Genomic DNA, 18,469 nt, shown 5'->3' with positions numbered 1-18,469 from the left:
GGGCCCCGCCCAGTCCAACAAACATGTTCTCACCATCTTCCTCAATAATTCAAAATCGGCTGTCCGCTCGATTCTTCCAAAAGCGCAGCGCATGTGACGCAGTGTAAAGCCAACACAAACATCCATACTTGCCTCTTAAACATGTATCCTCAAGATGATTCTATTCAATAAATAACATGTCTCTCAACTGTTCGATTCTTTCTTCTTCTGTTTCTGTTTTTTTCGATTCTTGATGAAACTCTCAGGTTCTCCTGTAAACAAGCCATACAAATCCTCTCGATTGAGCAGAAATGGGGGACCGATTTATACAATCTTGCTTAGCTGCCATTCTTGTTCCTAGTATTCTGAGTTTGCTGGATTATTCATCAATGGCTTCCAGCATTTTGGTCTCGATTAAAACAGAGAAGGCATCCATCCAGCTGCAAATCTTCAGCTTTCTTCCTATACATTATAAACATATTGAATAGCAGTATCCAGCTAAGTCTTGCTTTGGGGTTTTTTAAATACTGATTTTCATACATTATTTTAATTTTAATCTAATGGAGAATTGAGGTGACACAGTTAATTAAGAGAAAAATAAAAAAATTAATAATTTTTTTTAAAAAGGGCAATGGCTATCTCCCTTAATGCAAAAAAAAGAAAAAAAAAAGTAAGTGGGGTAGGTTCCCCTCTTCTCTTTTTTTATTGATGAACAAAGACAAGAGGGGGGAAGGAGACTATGACCACCTCTCTTCTCCCTTTTCTTGTGGATGGAGGGGGTAGTGCCCTACAGGTCTCTCTTCTCTCCTCTCTTCCATGAGAGAGAAAAAAAAAAAAAGGGGTGACTCCACCCTCCTCTCTCACCACTTAGACTAAAGGTACATAGTCGTTCAATGGCACTATCATTTTCCATTAACAGGGAAGGAGGCAGTCAAAATTAATTTCATTTTCTTTAATACTCAACCCTTGTTCCAAGACTGCAAACTAAATGCTTCATGTGGTTGTTTTTAGCTAACTATTTATTAGAATTTAAGCGAAAAGAAAAAAAAAATTCAATATTCAGTTCAAAGTTCACCAAATTGTAGATAAAAATATAATCTTGCAAAATCCAGTATTTTATTCTTCAGAGGCGTTCTTGAAATCATAATATGTTTTGAAGCAGCAATTAACATGTCCCTTTAATTGTTCAAAAAGGTTTGCTTGACCGAGCCAGACAGAGAGACGACAGAGAGACGGGGCAGTTTTCCTCTCGACAGCGTGACTGTGTGGCGATTATTTACGGGACCCTTCTGCTCTCAAATTCTCCTTTCTTGAATACAGTTCGCCTTTTCGCCAATATCGTATATTTATTCACTCCAAGTACGAACAGGGTATATTTGTCTGGGAACAAACGGAATCGTAGGGAGATAGGAGAATCTGCTGTGGTTTTTTGTGCTCTAGTCTACACTTTTCTGTTGGGAGTTTCTGGGAATCGATTCGTATTTCCCTGTAAACGTGTACCCTCTTTGACAGTTTTACAGTTTACCACCTGGGGCTCGTCGGGTGTGGATTCTGTACGGCTGAGAATTGGAATATTGCAAGGGAGACAGTGGGAAGTGAGAGGTAGCCGTTATTGCCTTTTCATTTTTCGGTTAGAGCAACATCAATACAGCTGGATGCTAGCAACAACAACCCCACAGCGTTGAATAGAGAAGATACTCTCTCATTCTCAGATTTTTTTTTCTTTTTTTGGTGGGAGTTGATTTTTTCAGATAGTTCAGAAGCTATATTTTTATTTTTTATTTTTTATTTTTTATTTTTTTGCTACGGCTACTGCCCAAGATGCCCAGAACAGGACAGGGATGAAAGATAGCCCCCAAAAACTTCCAAGTTGCTGCATCAGACAACCCCTTGCAGTTGCTTTACAGCCCACAAAAAGGCAAAATCCCATTCAAGTCCTGTACATCTCTATCCCTGCTTCAAGACCCTACTCTCTATTTTTGCTCTTCACTCTATTCCTTTTCAAGTTTATATGCCATGGGTCGTGGTGGAATTGGGACATAGCTTCTATTTTCGCGATTTATGTTGGTGCTCTGGTTATGTTTTGAGTACCTTGATTGTGTCGGCGTGCAGTCGCTTTCTGTCGGTATTACAGACGATACTTTGAGGTGGGGTTTCCGTCTTATTTATTTTAATTACATTGGAGAGAGGACTTGCTAATGGGGGTAGTACTTGGGAAGCAGTTGGAGAGTCAGTTCGGTGCCGGCTTATTTTGGTTGTTTTTGCAATGGGAAGTTCGTGAATCAATCGCAGTTGGCAGGACTTATTAGATTTCCTGCAGTTATAGCTATCAGGGCATCCCTGCCTTCTCAGACTCAAGCAAGAAATGTTTCGATCCACCAGGGAAGGTGTGGAATGAGAATGTAGGTGAAATTTGCTTCTCTCAATGATGGTAAGTGGAACATTCTGATCTGATGAAGTGGCCATCGCTGGCAAGCTAAGTGAGTTTCTTCCTAGATCGCCCTGTACTGGTTTGAATTGTTTGCACCTGGGCCTGATTAGAACTACTTTGCACGTGGTGGCTCATTCTTTGCTGGGCATTTCTCATTGTCTGGTTGGAGATTCTGCACAGAATCGGATCCGTTGAGGAGTTTTGATGTGAGACTGTGGAAAATGTCGCCCAATTAATTCTTGGTTAGCTAATGAAGCGGAACTTTTTTAAGATCATTCTGCAATCTCTGTGTGGAAGACGATTGCAGGTACTGAGTTTGTGGTCATATCTTACTTGAAGAGTATTAGTCGAAGAGAAAAAATCTGAAATTTTGCTTTATTACTGTCTTATCTGTTCATCATGTGCAGCATTGCATGGCCGATCTATGCTTAGCATATATTCTTATCAGAAAGGTAGTAACATATTTGATTTCATTCACATCTAAAGATACCTACCTCTTAATTATAAATCCTAAATATGGACATGGATTTTCTGATGCTTGTCTCAAATGATCTTAAACTAATTATTCTCAATTTTTGCTTGAACTTGAAAAAGATTAGCACGAGATTTCTAAATTATGGATAGAATACTTTCAGACATTAATTCATGTAATTATTTTCCTGGAAGCTTGCTTTGATTTCATTTTCATCCAGTTCTTACTTCACAGAAACACTACAACTCAGACCATTTTTTTTCCAAAATAAGGTATTGATCGATAAAAGATTTGAGAACAAACAGTTCCTTTCTCTTCTAATACCTTGGTGGTATTATCCGTTTTCAGATTCTATGTTGGGGAATACATACAGTAGGACTCCTGTCTCATGTGATTGAAGTGGAGCCAATACCAAATGTCAAGTTCTCTTGCAGCAGTACTTGGAGGTGCTGCAGGAGCCGTTGGTCTTGTGGTGATACTAGTCATATTTCTTTGGTACTGCTTATCACGTGACAGAAGCATCTCAAGAACTTCTGAGACGGGTTCTTCAGATCCATCTCTTCAAGGTTAAGATTTTTGCCTGTATACTTGTTTTCTTTTCCCTTTTTTCAGGAAGAAAATGGTGATGAAAGTGAGCATTATGGTTTGATGATAATTTCCAGTAGGACGAAACGTTGGCATTGGGTTACCCCACAGAGGAGCTTCTCTTTCATCTGACTCACAAGGAACAAGGCGTTTTAGCTTAGAAGAATTAGTTTCAGCAACAAAGAATTTTAGTGAAATCAATATGATTGGGGTAGGGAAATTTGGTGAAGTCTATAAAGGTTTGCTTCATGATGGGATGATTGTAGCAATCAAAAAGCGGCTGGGGCCTCCTTGTCAAGAATTCATTGAAGAGGTAAATTGGAACTTCATCATGCACATTATCATAGGGAAATACAATAGTTCAACGGAAATCAAAGATATCTTTGTTCATTTTGTTGTATAAATTGTTATTGCTCCCACGAGATTAACAGAGCAATTTATTCTAGTTACATATACATTAAAACAAGTTCCATTGTGAACATGACTGCAGCTTCAGATGATTTTTTTTTTTTTTTCATTTGAGCATGAATAAAGTGGTTTCTACTTAACATTTGGTTTTTACATTAACCAATGTGATCATATTCGTGTCAGGTGCTATATTTGTCATCTGTTAGGCATCGCCATATTGTTAGTCTTCTAGGCTATTGTCAGGAAAGTGAACTACAGATGCTTGTTTATGAATATATTCCCAACGGAAGTGTTTCCAGTCACCTATATGGTATTCATCTATCCATGGTTTTTCTTATTTTACACTTGTAATTTGAACTTTTGAGTTTCCTAAGCAGTGATTTTATGCTCACGCTCTCCCTTTCTCTCAGGTACAGTTCAACTCTCCAATGAAAAGCTAGAGTTCAAGCATAGGCTCTCGATAGCTCTGGGAGCAGCTAGAGGTAATCATTTAGCAAAATTATTGAGAACTTGGTCATACTCATGGTGTAATTTCTTCCTGAAATGAGTTGAAAAACAGTGTGAAGCTTTAATGCCTGCATGTAGCCCTTCCTGCACTGACTGTCTTTCTCCTAGAATATCCTCATTTCGTTCAGAAGCTCTCACTTTTATCTATTCTCTATCTTACAGGATTGGCTTACCTCCACAGTATGAACCCCCCATTACTGCACAGAGAATTCAGTACTAGAAATATCCTCGTTGATGAAAATTTTATAGCTAAAGTTGCTGATACTGGGCTTCGTAATTTACTTAGTAGGATTGACCCTGCAGCCTCGTCTTCTCAGTTGGTAGGGGATGATGACATATTCCTTGACCCAGAGTAAGGATCATTTGTCAAATCTTTGAGTGTTTGAGATTCCTTTTCAAATAAGTGCCATTTCTAACACTCTCATTGTCTCATAGGGTAAAAGAGAGTGGAAGATTCGTTGAGAAGAGTGATGTATATAGCTTTGGGGTGTTTCTTTTTGAGCTATTGAGTGGGCGAGAAGCTGTACAATCTAAACATTTGGAGTCTAACCAAAGCATGGGCCAATGGGTACTAAATATGCTCTTGCACTGAAATTCTACTATTTTATCTTTTATTAGTTTTGGCATATGGTATTCTAATTTGTTCTTGAATGGAAAGTATACGAGATGATATATCTTATCTGTCATGCATTGCCTGGGTCAATATTGGCTGTCTTCTTTCGTAGGATAGTAACCCTTGGAGTGTGAATTCATAGGCAAAACAAGCATCAGAACATGTTTCAGTTAATGATAATTGATGATGTTACCGTTATTGAATCCTGGCTTGTGCTGGTAGCTGACAAAAGAACAATCTTTTGTGGCATCTTGTTAAGGTCCAAGCTCATCAGGACTCGAACGACATTGCAACCATCGTGGATCCAAGATTGATCAGCAGTTTCACAGCTGAAAGCATGGGGGAGTTTGTAAATCTGACACTTGGATGTCTTTTCCCATCTGGCGACAGACGGCCTGCCATGAGTTATGTGGTTGCAGAGATTGACCGGATACTGGAGAAGGAGATAAACTTGACAACAGTAATGGGTGAAGAAACCCCGACTGTGACTCTTGGGAGCCAGCTATTTACAGCATCGAGATGAGGATGTATACTGCTTTGTTTGTTTGTTTGTTCGTTCTTTTGTTTGCTTGCTTTTTTGTTCTTTGTGCATGAATTTTTTGGGGACCTGTGGAATGGAGAGTTTCAGCTGCTTTGTAAGTGTATAAAATAACAGCTGCATCATTTTTTAATTTTTTTTCTTCTTCTTTTACTATAGTGAAGAAAAATATTCTTGTATAACCTCTGTAAGTTGGTTTCTATACTGAATGCCGGGAAACAATTTCATGAGTTTGGAATACCTCGAATCCGGATGATTACTGGGGGCAAATATGTTTGGGAAATCTTCTGCAGCTAGACGAGCAAGTGTTGGTAGCGGATTATGTGTAAGACATGCAATCACTTTATACTTGTATGGATTCAAGGGATGGTACAGGGCATGTAATTATAAATTGCAGTGTTTCCTAGCAGTGTGTAATTTCTTGAATATGATTTGAATATGATTTTTGATGTCTTAATGAGGTCTGAATCTAAATCCACTGGTTGAAAGTAAATTTAAATAGGATCTGGGCAGTGGGTGGGGGGAGGGGGTCTAGTCCATATTAACATGATTCAGTATAAGTTATACTATATATAATGTTATTGCATCTTCATCAGTATTTCATCCTTATCATTCTTTTCTGTCAGCATGGTTCTTCCATGCGAGGAAAAACTGTTTCTGTCAACCCTTTTTGTTCATTCCTTGCTCCTGCCTCCCTCTCTCCCTCTCTCCCTCTCCTAACACTGTTTGCCTGTGGCTTCTGTCCCTTCTCCTCAACTTACTTCTTGAGTAAAGAGTGCAGAGCCCCACAACAATTCACTTTTCTGTCATTCTTTCTTCTTGCCCTCTCAACTGACAACGCTTGTGGTGCTCTCCCTGGTATGGCCATGGCTCTACTTGAAAGTTGACCTCTATCTTAGCTTTAGCTTGCCAATAACGACCCAACAAGCTCAAGCAGGGTGACAATGACCCAGAAAGAGGAACACACATTCTGTTCAAGTTGGGTTAGCATTTTCGTGAAAATGGGTTGGAGGATGGCTAGCAATCAGTTTCAGAACTAGATAAGACATGTTCGGTAATTAAATTGGGTTCTATTGGAATTGGTCTTTCATTTTGTTTTGAAATTAAAGAACTTGAAGAAGAGAGAACACAGTCGATTCACTCTGCTTTCAAGGTTTTAATGGAGCCAATTGATGCGAAGTCATGCGAGTCGGTCTAACCTTCCTGATGTGCCCGCAATGGTGTTTTTGTAAATAGGTTCACTGCTCCCGACACACTCACTTTGCACTCCGTCGTCGTCGCTCGTCGTTCCCTTTCTTCTCTTCTCCAGTTCCAGAGCCTGTCTTCTTTCTGGTATTTTTGTGCTCTCTCGTCACTCTGGCAGAACCGATGCGCATGAGCAGCACCAGCGCTGGGTGCGCTAGCCACCTCAATTGAAGATGCTGAATGAGACACCGCTCTCAGCATTCTAAATTCTGTTCCGTTGCGCAAGATGATGCTCGACGACTCCCAACCCTACCCGTACCCACGCCGCCCCCCTTATATCTCCCCCTCCATGAGCGCCCCCACTTTTTCCTCTTTCTCCACTCACAATTCCCGCTCCTCCCCCTCTAGCAACCCTAGATTTTCTTTCTCCTCCTCCGTTTCCTTCTCCCAGAACCCTAGAATCGCAGTCGCTCTGATCCCGGCTGGACTTTTTCTTCTTGACCTCGGCGGACCAGTTGTCGCTGGCACTCTCACCGTTGGACTTATGATTTCTTATATTTTAGATTCCCTCCGCCTGAAATCGGCTGCATTTTTTGGTGTCTGGTTTTCGCTATTCGCTTCCCAGCTTGCGTTTTTCTTTACATCCGCCTCTTTCTCTCTCGTCCACTCGCTCCCTCTCTCTATCCTTTCCATCCTTCTCTGCGCACAGCACAATTTCTTGATCGGTGTCTGGGCTTCACTTCAGTTTCGATGGATCCAGATCGAGAGCCCTTCGATTGTCCTCGCCCTGGAGCGCCTCCTTTTTGTGTCTGTCCCTGTCGCTTGCCCAGCTCTTTTCACCTGGGCTACCATTGCCGCCCTTGGTCTGGGCCAAGCCACTGCCTACTACCTCGCGGCCCTTACCTGCGTCTTCTACTACCTCTTCTCCCTCCCCCGCCCATCTTCTTTTAAACCTATATCCGGCAATCCCAATCCCAATGACGACTCTTATATCCTTGGTCCGCTGGAGAGCTGCTTTCATACTCTCAACTTACTTTTTCTTCCGGTAGCCTTCCACATTGGGGTCCACCATGCCACCCTCTTCTCCTCTGCTTCCTCTGTCTGCGACCTGCTTCTCCTCTTCTTCGTCCCATTCCTATTCTTGCTCTACGCATCGACTCATGGGGCGCTGTGGTGGGTCTCCAAGCACCAACACCAAATTCAAAAGATACGTGTGGTTAATGGGGCTGTGGCACTTATCGTAGTTGTCATATGTTTGGAGATTAGGGTGGTGTTCCATTCTTTTGGGAAGTACTTGCATGTCCCGCCACCGTTGAATTATCTTCTTGTGACAGTGGCCATGCTTGGAGGAGGTTCTGCCGGGGGAGCTTATGCGGTTGGGTTAGTTGGAGATACATTTAGCTCCGCGGCCTTCACTGTGATGTCTGTTTTAGTTAGCGCGGCAGGGGCTATTGTTGTTGCCTTTCCTCTTTGGGTATGTATCCTGAGTTTATCCTTCTTTCCTTTATTATTTCTATTTGAATGAGATGAACTTTAATGTTCATCTTGACTTTCTGATATATTCTTTCTGAGTTTATCCTTCTTTCCTTTATTATTTCTGTTTGAATGAGATGAACTTTAATGTTCATCTTGACTTTCTGATATATTCTTTGATCAAGTTTTCTCTATATCCTCTCATAACAGTCTTTTTCTCCTTTTTTTTTTTTTTTTTTGGTTGAAGCAGAGCAGTGGAGGCTGCGTCGCCCAATAGTTATTATTTTGAACTAAATTTACCTTTCGCTATCATTTGTTTCAGTATTTTGACTAACCATTTCTAAGTATTAAAAGAAGAATTGCAATTTTTCAAAATCAAACAATTATGATAATTGATCCTGTTGATTTGCTGTGATGGGACACCATAATGACGAATAAATAAGCAGAAGATTAGTTTTTCAAGCGATTAAATGTCAAGAGGAAGAATATTTTTTTGTATGTGAGATTCCTAACAAAACTATTTTTCATAAATTGGAGCTGATATTATTGAAATGGTCATTTAAAAATATTATTGAAATGATCATTTAAATAATTATTGAAATGGTCATTAAAAAAATAAATTGAAATAGTGAAGAAACTGAGAACTCCCTGAGAGTGAAGTTACACGTCAGTCATGGGAAACTTACTAGGTGGTTAGTGTTTCTATTCCTTTTGCTGTATTTAGTGTGAAATTTTACTATTATCCTCTCGGGTGCCTATGGTTTTGAGCACAGTTAAATTATGAAGCCTTCGATGCTCAAGAAAAGAGAAAGCTGGAGGTTTGACTCACGAAACATGCAGTAATGGAGCCATTCATATAGAGCTTGAAAGATAAGGAAGCGAAAGTTTGTTGAATCTAGTATTAATAGTGAACTACAAATGGAGAAAAAATGTAGCGTATAAATATGTTAACACATTTAAGTAGGGCGATTTTAGTTTTTCAGGTGTGTTCGCAGCTGATGTGGTATTTTCGGATGGATATACCTAGCATACAGTGGGAAATTTATATTAGTTTGCAGTATTAGTAGCTTAAAAAATAGTTCGTGGAAAATCAGTCAGCAATTTTGTTAACGAACTAAATGGTGGTGATCAAGCTGATGGACTGTAAGTATCATAAGTTTTGAGATAGAATATCTTCTCTTTAACATATTTATATTTTTTAATGCTGATTACAGCACACATCCCTCAATACCCCTGGTGGTATTTGAACTCCAGACCTTACATTAGAATCTCCCATATGGCGATTGAGCTAAAGATTTGACTCCTGGATAAGCAGGCTATGATGGTCTGGTATTTGTATTGGAACTTTGATTATCAAAGACTGGGTTCAGCTCAAGTCATAGCATTTCAACTGATTCATGTGCCAGTTGGGAATACAGTGAAGGTTATCTTTGGTGGAAGGTCTCTACTATTATATTGATTGGACAACGGCACGTGATATCACTTGGAGGAAAATAGTGGTAGCTAGACCCAAGAATAAATTTTTATCAAATTCCCTAATCAAAGGGTAGTATTTGTTGTCATCTCATATAAGAGTTTATTTCATATTCAAAGTACTTCTCTTGTTACTTCCATGGAATTCTCTCTCTTTCTGATAAATAATAAAAGAAAACATTCTCGACAAAATCAGTAATACAATTCTTCTTCATGGCTCTGTCCTTATTTTTTGGTGGCAATTAACATGTTCTGTTACCTTTGTACCTTCTTGACATAATCAGTAATCCAATGCTTCTTGATGGCTGTCCTTATTTTTTGGTGGCGATTAACATGTTCTGTTGCCATTGTATCTGCTGCATAATGATTCTAAGTCTATTATTAAGCTAGACTTTATCTTGTTTACATAAAATTGCGTTTGTCCTTTGCAGTTGCTCCCGCTTCCCTTGATTTCTGGGTTCTATGTTGCTCGGTTTTTTACAAAGAAGAGCTTGCCTTCATACTTTGCCTTTGTTTTGCTGGCAAGCTTAATGGTTGCATGGTTTGTTGTGCATAACTTCTGGGATCTAAATATTTGGTTGGCTGGAATGTCTCTCAAATCCTTCTGTAAGATGGTTGTTGCAAGTGTAATCTTAGCTATGGCTATTCCTGGTTTGGCACTTCTTCCTCCAAAATTTCGGTTTGCTGCTGAAGTTGGTCTCATCAGTCATGCCCTGCTGCTTTGCCACATTGAGAATCGCTTTTTCACTTATACTGGCTTATACTATTTTGGATTGGAAGATGATGTGATATATCCAAGCTACATGCTTATATTAACAACTTTTTTGGGCTTGGCTCTTGTGAGGAGATTGGTACTGGACCATCGGATTGGACCAAAAGCAGTTTGGCTTTTAACATGTCTCTACTTATCAAAGCTGTCTATGCTCTTCATTACATCGAAGAGTGTTGTATGGGTATCAGCTGTTCTGCTTTTGGCAGTTTCTCCTCCTTCACTTCTTTACAAGTATGGATTTTGCAATAAGTTTTATTTTTCTCTTTTCTTGTTTTTATACAGATCTCGTAATGAGAGTTTTGTGTACAGGTTGGGAATTGTATTCATCAGTAGATATGGATATGTTTTGAAAAGTGATAAATTTCTTTATTTTAAAATTTCAAGGTGTATGGATGATTCTATTGTTTTAGCCTTAAACAAAATGTTTGAACCAAGCGTTGGGTAAAAGTTGAAAAGGAATGCGGTTTCGTAGAAAAGCGCCTAAAATGTGCTAGTACATGGAAAGTTGGGTGGAATTTACATTACCTAGAGCTAGTGAAGCACCTTGTTTATGAATAACAAATGAGATTGATATTTTATCTTATCAGGTGGAATTTCACTTTTTATTGAGATGTTTAGTTGAGATGATATTGGATGATAAAATCCTCCATCTGAACCCTAGACTTAAAATAAAAATAAATCTTCCACTTTGTTGTACATTTTCCATTGACACACACTTGCACAAAAAGAAAACAACACATTCTCTAGGGAAAGTGAATCACCATGGAATGAACTCGTACTCTGTTTCTTTAGGTGATCTACTTTCTCATTGCACTAATCTCCCTTTAGTATCTGCTGCATCGAATTTTCAGGGTAAAGGTATCTCGTTGTGCAATACGGAGAAATAAATAAATAAGAGATAACCTTTTGTTTACTTTCTGAACTTTCTTGCTTGTTTGTGATTTTGTCGAGAGAACTTCTTTTTGCAAATTGATTAACAAGTTTCAACTTTATTTTTTTATTTTTTAAAATTTTTGGTGCTTGGAATTTTCAGGGATAAGCTAAAAGCAGGTCCAAGAATGAGACCCTGGCAAGGTTTTACACATGGCGGTCTGATAGTTATATCTGCCTGGTTCTGTCGTGAGACAATATTCGAAGTTCTACGGTGGTGGAATGGGAGAGCCCCCTCTGATGGCGTACTTTTGGGATCATATATACTTTTGACTGGGTTGGCTTGCATACCAATTGTCACCATTCACTTCTCCCATGTGCAGGTGCTCTCATTTCTTTGGTGTTCAGCAAATTAGTGCATGAGCTTTTATATCTCTTCTGGCTTCCTTAAGTGCTATTCTAGTAGTTGTGCATGCAACACTTGAGTGTCTCTTGCAAGGCATTAGGTTGGACCTACTTGTGTTTCAAAACCCAAAGTTGTCTCAGGCCCCCTCCCCCTAAGCTTTTCAATATTGTCTATTAGAAATGAGAAATTTATGTGCTGGCATTGCAGGGTTCTTATGACTTTAGATCTTGCTTCCCTTCATTTGGTATTCATTTGGTATTCATTTACCCTTCAAACTGTTTGTGCATGGAAACATCTTCGGTGTTCCTTATGCTTTGTTTATGCATCAGTCTTTAGGGTTGACCTGGGAATTTTTGGTTTATAATGCCATGGACTTTGACTTAAATCTTTATTGAATGTTAATTTTGACAGGTAAATGACATTGCAAGGAGAAAACTGAGATTAACAGAACAATATTTAAAATCCTGAGTGTTGAGCCTTGGCTCAATGACTACATCCAAGTTTCTGCTAATTGGAGGCTTTAATCTCAACCTTCATTTTGGTGCAACCAATCTAAAATATAAATCTGGCAGTTTGATATAGAAGAATCTTTTGATAACTCCATAGTGGAAAAGTCATTACCCCTTTTCAATAACATTGTTAATTGCATGTTGGAATAGCTTGATCTTCTATCATGTGTTTCTTATACCTAGGATTGAGGGGTTTAGCATGTTTTTCTGCGATCTGTTACTCTTTTGTGGCTTAAACTGCTGAATGATTTAGTTTCTCCTTGTTTTCCATGGCAAACATCATTGATATGGAGTACATTCTTCTACAGCTTATTTAAAGATTTTGGAAGGTGTAGGAAGCTGATTCTTCTCTTTGTTCAAACTTCCATGCCCTCATATATTAGGTTCTTTGCACAGGAAACCTCACAATCTTAAGTGTAAGTTCAGAAGATTGTGCATCTACACTTGACATGGTTTGATGGTCTAACTGGAACATGTAAGAGGTTATAAAATTTGCTTAATTAGAAGTTTAATTAGAAGTTTTTGAATTTTAATTAATGATACCCCTAAAATGAAAAACCATCAAAGTATCTGGAGTTGCTTCTTGTTCTCACTGATTCTTTTTTATTTGTGACTTGCATTTAGTTTTTTTATTTGAATTATTGGTATATTTTTTTCTTTTACTTTTTGCTTGTTCTTTCTTCTTCTTGTGCACCATTACATGAAAAAAGATATATCAGACTGTTCAGTGTTTTGTTACTTAGGTTCCAGGTAATAAATTTTTGCTATTACTTATTTACCTGAACTAACTTCTTAATATGGCTACTTCTTTTCGATGTGCAGTCAGCTAAAAGATTCCTAGTCCTAGTCGTGGCTACTGGTCTTCTGTTTATTCTTGTTCAACCACCAGTTCCATTGTCATGGGCACTTGAATCTGAGTTAATCAGAGCTTCACATCAACCTGCTGATGACATTTCAATTTATGGCTTTGTGTCGTCAAGGCCCACATGGCCATCGTGGCTGCTGATTGCAACAATCTTACTGACATTGTCTGCTGTAACCTCTATTATACCTATCAAATATGTTGCTGAGCTGAGAGCCTTCTATGCTGTTGGAGTTGGTATGACATTGGGCATTTACATTTGTGCTGAATATTTCCTTCAGGTTGTGGTCATTCATGCCCTAATTGTTGCAGCAGTTGTATGTGCAACTGTCTTCATGGTCTTCACTCACCTCCCTTCTGCTTCAAGCACGAGGTTCTTGCCTTGGGTTTTTGCTCTTTTAGTGGCACTTTTTCCTGTTACATACCTTTTAGAGGGTCAATTCAGAGTAACAATTGGAGAAGGTGAAGGGGATAAGCTTACAACTTTATTGGCAATCGGAGGAGCGAGAATGTCACTTTTGGGGCTGTATGCTACATTATTTATGCTTATTGCATTAGAGATCAAGTATGAATTGGCATCACTAATACGGGGGAAAGCACTTGACAGAGATGGCTCTGTCACTCAAACAGGTCGAAATTCTGGGCACCCACTGAAACTAAGATTTGTCCAACAGCGAAAAGGTTCTGCACCTTCTTTTACTGTCAAGAGGCTTGCAGCAGAAGGGGCATGGATGGCTGCTGTGGGAAACGTTTCAACAATTTTATGTTTTATTATCTGCCTAATATTGAGTATTAATTTGACGGGTGGATCAAACCGTGCAATATTTCTGTTAGCACCAATCTTGCTACTTCTCAATCAGGATATGGACTTGTTTGCTGGATTTGGAGATAGGCAAAGGTATTTCCCAGTGTCAGTTGCTATATCTGGCTACTTAATTTTGACTGCCCTGTACAGAATAATGGAGGAAGTCTGGCATGGTGATGCTGGATGGGGCCTAGAGATTGGTGGTCCAGGATGGTTTTTTGCAGTAAAAAATGCTGCCCTTCTTGTCCTTACGTTAACTAATCATATTCTCTTCAATCGTTTCTTGTGGGATTATGTGAAGCAGACAGATGCAATGCTGTTACTGACTATGCCTCTTAACTTACCTTCAATTATCATTACAGATATAATCACCATTAGGGTGCTAGGTTTATTAGGAGTTATCTATTCTTTGGTCCAGTACTTGGTATCAAGGCAGATCAGAATTGCTGGGTTGAAGTATATATGAACTGAATGTGACTTTAACAATAGGTAAAATCTTGTTTGTTCAATTCCTTGTTCCCTTTAGTTTTCATTTGTCTGATCTTTCCTGTTTCTTATGTTTAAAGGTTATACATCTTACTGCAATGAAGTGATCATTACCATGGTTTTGGCAAGAGTGAAGCTTCGGTCTGATAATCAAGAGGCTTGAAAAACTAAGCAAAGGGTTCGTCTCCATGTTTTTGAACCATCTGCCCTTAAAAGAGTGAAACGGGCTCTAGAATTTGTCAAATGAAGTTCTGTTTTCAGTCTGCTCTCTGATTTTGGCGACAGTGGCGATAGCAGTCATGTTTGAATGAGTACCAAACTTTAAGCGGAGAGTTTTGTAAAAACTCTTTCCATTTGATAATTCTAGATGCAGCAAAAAGAAGTTTTGGACTACAGAAGAGTTTCACGTAATCTTGTTTTGCTCATACCAAAGTTGGACGAATTGCAGAGTATAGTATGAACAGCAACAGGCGGGCTTGGGGGGCAAAGGATGGCGGTAACTGAGATGTTTTGAAGCCATGACTTGCTACACTTCGTTTACAACTCGCACCGTTCTGGAAGTTCTTGAATGATTGACAAAGACGGTACCTGGCTTGGCTGCACTGATTGTGAGGTTCAAGTCATTATTTGGCAAACAGTGTCCAAAGGATTTCGTCTAAAGGGGGCTGAAAGGAGTACGTTTGTTATTTAGTGTGTTTTTGCCAAAATGAAATTTGAGTCAACAGGATTTTGGCTATAGAAAACTAATACGAAGGCTTTTTCTAAGAGTATATAGTGTAAGAATGTAGGTTTTATGTATCTAGTGAAAAATTAGTTTAGAATTTACTTGTGTTGTACGAGATGAAGATGGGGTATGAATAATTTTACAGAATTTTACCTTCGCTTCTACTTTTTTTTCTTCTCTTTTTGTATATTTTCTGCTTCACTCTCAATTTCTAGAGCAAGCTGAATCGTCAGCCCAACGATTGGCTTCATGCATCGTTGAACTGTCCTCGTTGACCATCAAAACTGCATTCTGCCTCACTTCTCTTCCATTACTTCAGTCTCAATTTTGCTTCTAGGATGACACCACAGAGAATCCAGGAACAACATAGCTAAAAGTCTCAAATTTTCCCAACTCGAATGTGCGTGAGTTTCCTTGAACTCGCCATGAAGTGTTGCCTCCTACTCGGAGCCATACTTCCTACATCCTACACATGAGGCGCCTAATGACAAGGTACTGAAACACATAAAGGTCGAGGCTCCCACATTCGATGGTCATTTAGATCCATGGGTGTTCAGATCCATGGGTGTTCTCTACACGAGTTCGTGAGATGGATAGATTTTTTGAGTGGTACAATCTACTTGAGGATAAGAAGGCCGGAAATGTAAAAATGAAATTAACAAGCACTACTGAATTTTTTAGGTAAATGTTGAGAATGATACTATGATTAGGGGGGAGGGAGTGAAGCACAAGTTACAAACAAAATACATCCCTCCCTCCTATAAGAGCACTCTTTTTTACCAGTGGTACAATCTTAGGCAGGGGAGCAAGTTTATCACTGAGTACATAACACAACTCGATGAATTCCAAATAAGGTATTTCGTCATAGAAGATGAGGTGATCACTTTAAATAGGCTTCGAAAGGGCCTCAATGATGACCTTAGGCGTGAGTTGAAGCTTCGGGGCTGTAGTCACAATTGAAGATGCCTATGCACTTATACACAATTATGAGTAGGCTTTCAAATTTCAGCAAACACATGGACCTAGCATCCGTAATATGCCTTTTAGATCCCCCCCACTTTAACTCTCAAGTTTAAGGTAAGTCTATCCTAGGTCCATCCCCTCAAAGAGTGAATCACAGTTTAAAAGTCCATACCATGGGAATGGGGAAGGAAGTGTGAAAGCTCAATTCTAGGATTCTATGTCAAGTGTATAGGATTTGGCGCATTGTGTCCCACTATAGCACGAGGGCTCTTCTCATTGAGGATCATGAGTATTCACATGAGATTCAGGAATTTTTGAAGTATGAACTTGACCTTGCCGACTTTGACCTTTAGATGAGACATGTGAGGATAACACAACTACTTTGAGTTGCATCAAGCCTACCTGACCTAAGTTCTCACTAATACCATACTCAAATCAACCATTTTTTTAGAATAAACTCAGATGCAAGGTAATTCTTCTCATAATAAAATATAATGCTTTCTTCTCTTTTTAGCTTATTTATAATTTTTTTTTTTTACTTTTCAAGTGACTACAATCACTAAGATCATCTCTACCTAACTCTCACTTCATATTCAAGAAAAGATGGTAGCTTCATGCCGTCCAATGCTTCACAGAGAATTGGGCCCTCTTCCTCAAAGTGCCTATCTGCTCTCCTACTAGTAACAATTCCAGTTTTTCATCTATAGTAACAAAGTTTGATTGGAGCAAATAAATAAGAAAGTTAATTAGAGAATGTGTTGCACTAAGGTTGAACATTGTGCAATGCACGTTCACTTAGCCCAAGGAATCCGATGACTGGCTCGAGACCACTATCTTAATACCTACATCAGGTGTGGAGATAAGGGCTACAAAGTCATTATTGAAAGCGACATTTGCATCAATTCAGTTTCGTCCCGCCTTGTTGTCCACCTTGGCCTTAATGTAGTTTCACACCCCAAATAGTATCAAGTTTCGTGGATTGATGATACTTTTGTTTCAATCAAGGGAAAGTGTCTTGTCCCTATCAATTCCTCGAGTAAAAAGAAGACATTTGGTGTGATATGATCACCATGGATGTGGGCCACATTATTTAGGGCTGACCTTAGCTCTATGATTTGGATGTCACCATTCACGAATGCTCTAAAATTTGCTCCTTCATGTTTGAAAAGAAGACTATCCACCTCAAACCCTTGCCACTGAAGTCTGTTGAACATGGTATGGAACAAGAAAGCCCCCAAAAGAAAAAATTGCACTTTATTAGTCCCGTGGACTTGGAGTGTGAATTATTGCATGAGTTTACTATCTTTGTTATGATAGTTTGCGAGGCACCATTTGAATTCCCAAGTTAATCCACCACCGGAAGTTGAGCTTGTATTACAAGAATTCCAAGACATTTTCCCCTAAGATCTTCTAGATGCACTGCCACCCATGCATGATATCCAATATGCCATAGATTTGGGTTCCGAGACCTACTTTGTCAAACCTACCACATTACAAAATGAACCCTTCTAAGCTAGGAGAATTACAACGATAGGTGAATGACTCCTCCAAAAAGGATTCATCAGGGAGAGCTTACGTCTTTGTCCCTACTCACCCTAAAGAAGGATGGTACCTGGCAGATGTGTGTGGATAGTGGGGTCATCAACAAGATCACAGTGAAATAAAGATTACCAATTCCTCAACTAGATGATATGAAAGACATGCTGATGGGTGCTACCATATTTTTTAAGATAGATCTCAAAAGAGGTTATCATCAAATTGGAATATGCCTGGGAGGAGTGGAAAATTGCTTTTAAGACAAGGATGAGCTTTATGAGTGGATGGTCATACCATTTGGATTGTCAAATGCACCTAACACTTTTATTTGGATGATGACACAAGTGCCTTGACCATTCCTTGCCAAGTTTTTGGTGGTCTATTTTGATGATATCCTTATATATAGCCAGACAAAAGACCAACACCTTGGCCATCTTACCCAACTTTGTCAAACAGTCAGGAGGGAAAATCTTTATGCCAATCTCCACAAGTGTTCTTTCTGACTAATAATTTGTTCTTAGGTTTTTGTTGATTTCTGATGGTATTGTTGTCAACCTCTAGAAGTGAAAGCAATTGTCAAGTGGCCATAACCTGCTACTCTCCATGAGGTTCTTAATTTATATGATCTTGCCACTTTTTACCAACAATTCATTAAGGGATTCAATACCATCATGTTTCCTATCAAGGATTGCATGAAGAAAGGAGAATTTTTCGTGGCCAAAAGTTGTCTCATGTGATTTCCAAGAAATAAAGCATCGTATGACAGAGGTATTTGTTATGAGGTTACCTGACTTTTCTAAAGAGTTTGAAGTGGAATATGATAGGTTAAGTGTAGGCATAGGTGGAGTACTTAATCAAGAGTGACATCTGGT

At 39.1% G+C, this 18,469-nt stretch overlaps 2 protein-coding genes across 4 annotated transcripts; both read left to right on the top strand.

Moving 5' to 3' along the window:
* Window positions 1–1,967: 1,967 nt before the first annotated feature.
* Window positions 1,968–5,666, top strand: LOC137962619 (receptor-like protein kinase HERK 1). 3 transcript variants are annotated; one of them, XM_068809603.1, is made up of 9 exons: window positions 1,968–2,459; window positions 2,591–2,717; window positions 3,231–3,448; window positions 3,545–3,780; window positions 4,059–4,185; window positions 4,286–4,357; window positions 4,545–4,734; window positions 4,818–4,950; window positions 5,255–5,666. In XM_068809603.1, the coding sequence occupies exons 3-9, from the start codon at window positions 3,298–3,300 to the stop codon at window positions 5,516–5,518; spliced, it is 1,173 nt and encodes a 390-aa protein (XP_068665704.1). In that variant the 5' UTR covers window positions 1,968–2,459; window positions 2,591–2,717; window positions 3,231–3,297; the 3' UTR covers window positions 5,519–5,666. The 3 variants fall into 3 exon arrangements, with proteins under 3 accessions (XP_068665704.1, XP_068665705.1, XP_068665703.1); XM_068809604.1 differs by having other exon boundaries at window positions 2,580–2,717; XM_068809602.1 differs by having other exon boundaries at window positions 2,114–2,126; window positions 2,202–2,717.
* A 1,065-nt stretch (window positions 5,667–6,731) lies between these two features.
* Window positions 6,732–15,273, top strand: LOC137961939 (uncharacterized). The gene is made up of 5 exons (XM_068808594.1): window positions 6,732–8,192; window positions 10,096–10,667; window positions 11,470–11,689; window positions 13,044–14,377; window positions 14,455–15,273. Exons 1-4 carry the CDS (start codon window positions 7,005–7,007, stop codon window positions 14,352–14,354), a joined length of 3,291 nt encoding a protein of 1,096 aa, XP_068664695.1. The 5' UTR covers window positions 6,732–7,004; the 3' UTR covers window positions 14,355–14,377; window positions 14,455–15,273.
* The last annotated feature ends 3,196 nt before the right edge of the window (window positions 15,274–18,469 follow it).

Source organism: Aristolochia californica, unplaced genomic scaffold, assembly GCF_029961685.1.
Source record: "Aristolochia californica isolate CCGP_79_NKW_82.1479 unplaced genomic scaffold, dmAriCali1.0.hap1 SCAF_4, whole genome shotgun sequence".
Taxonomy (NCBI): Eukaryota; Viridiplantae; Streptophyta; class Magnoliopsida; order Piperales; family Aristolochiaceae; genus Aristolochia; species Aristolochia californica.
This window is presented reverse-complemented; position numbering and strand designations above follow the sequence as displayed.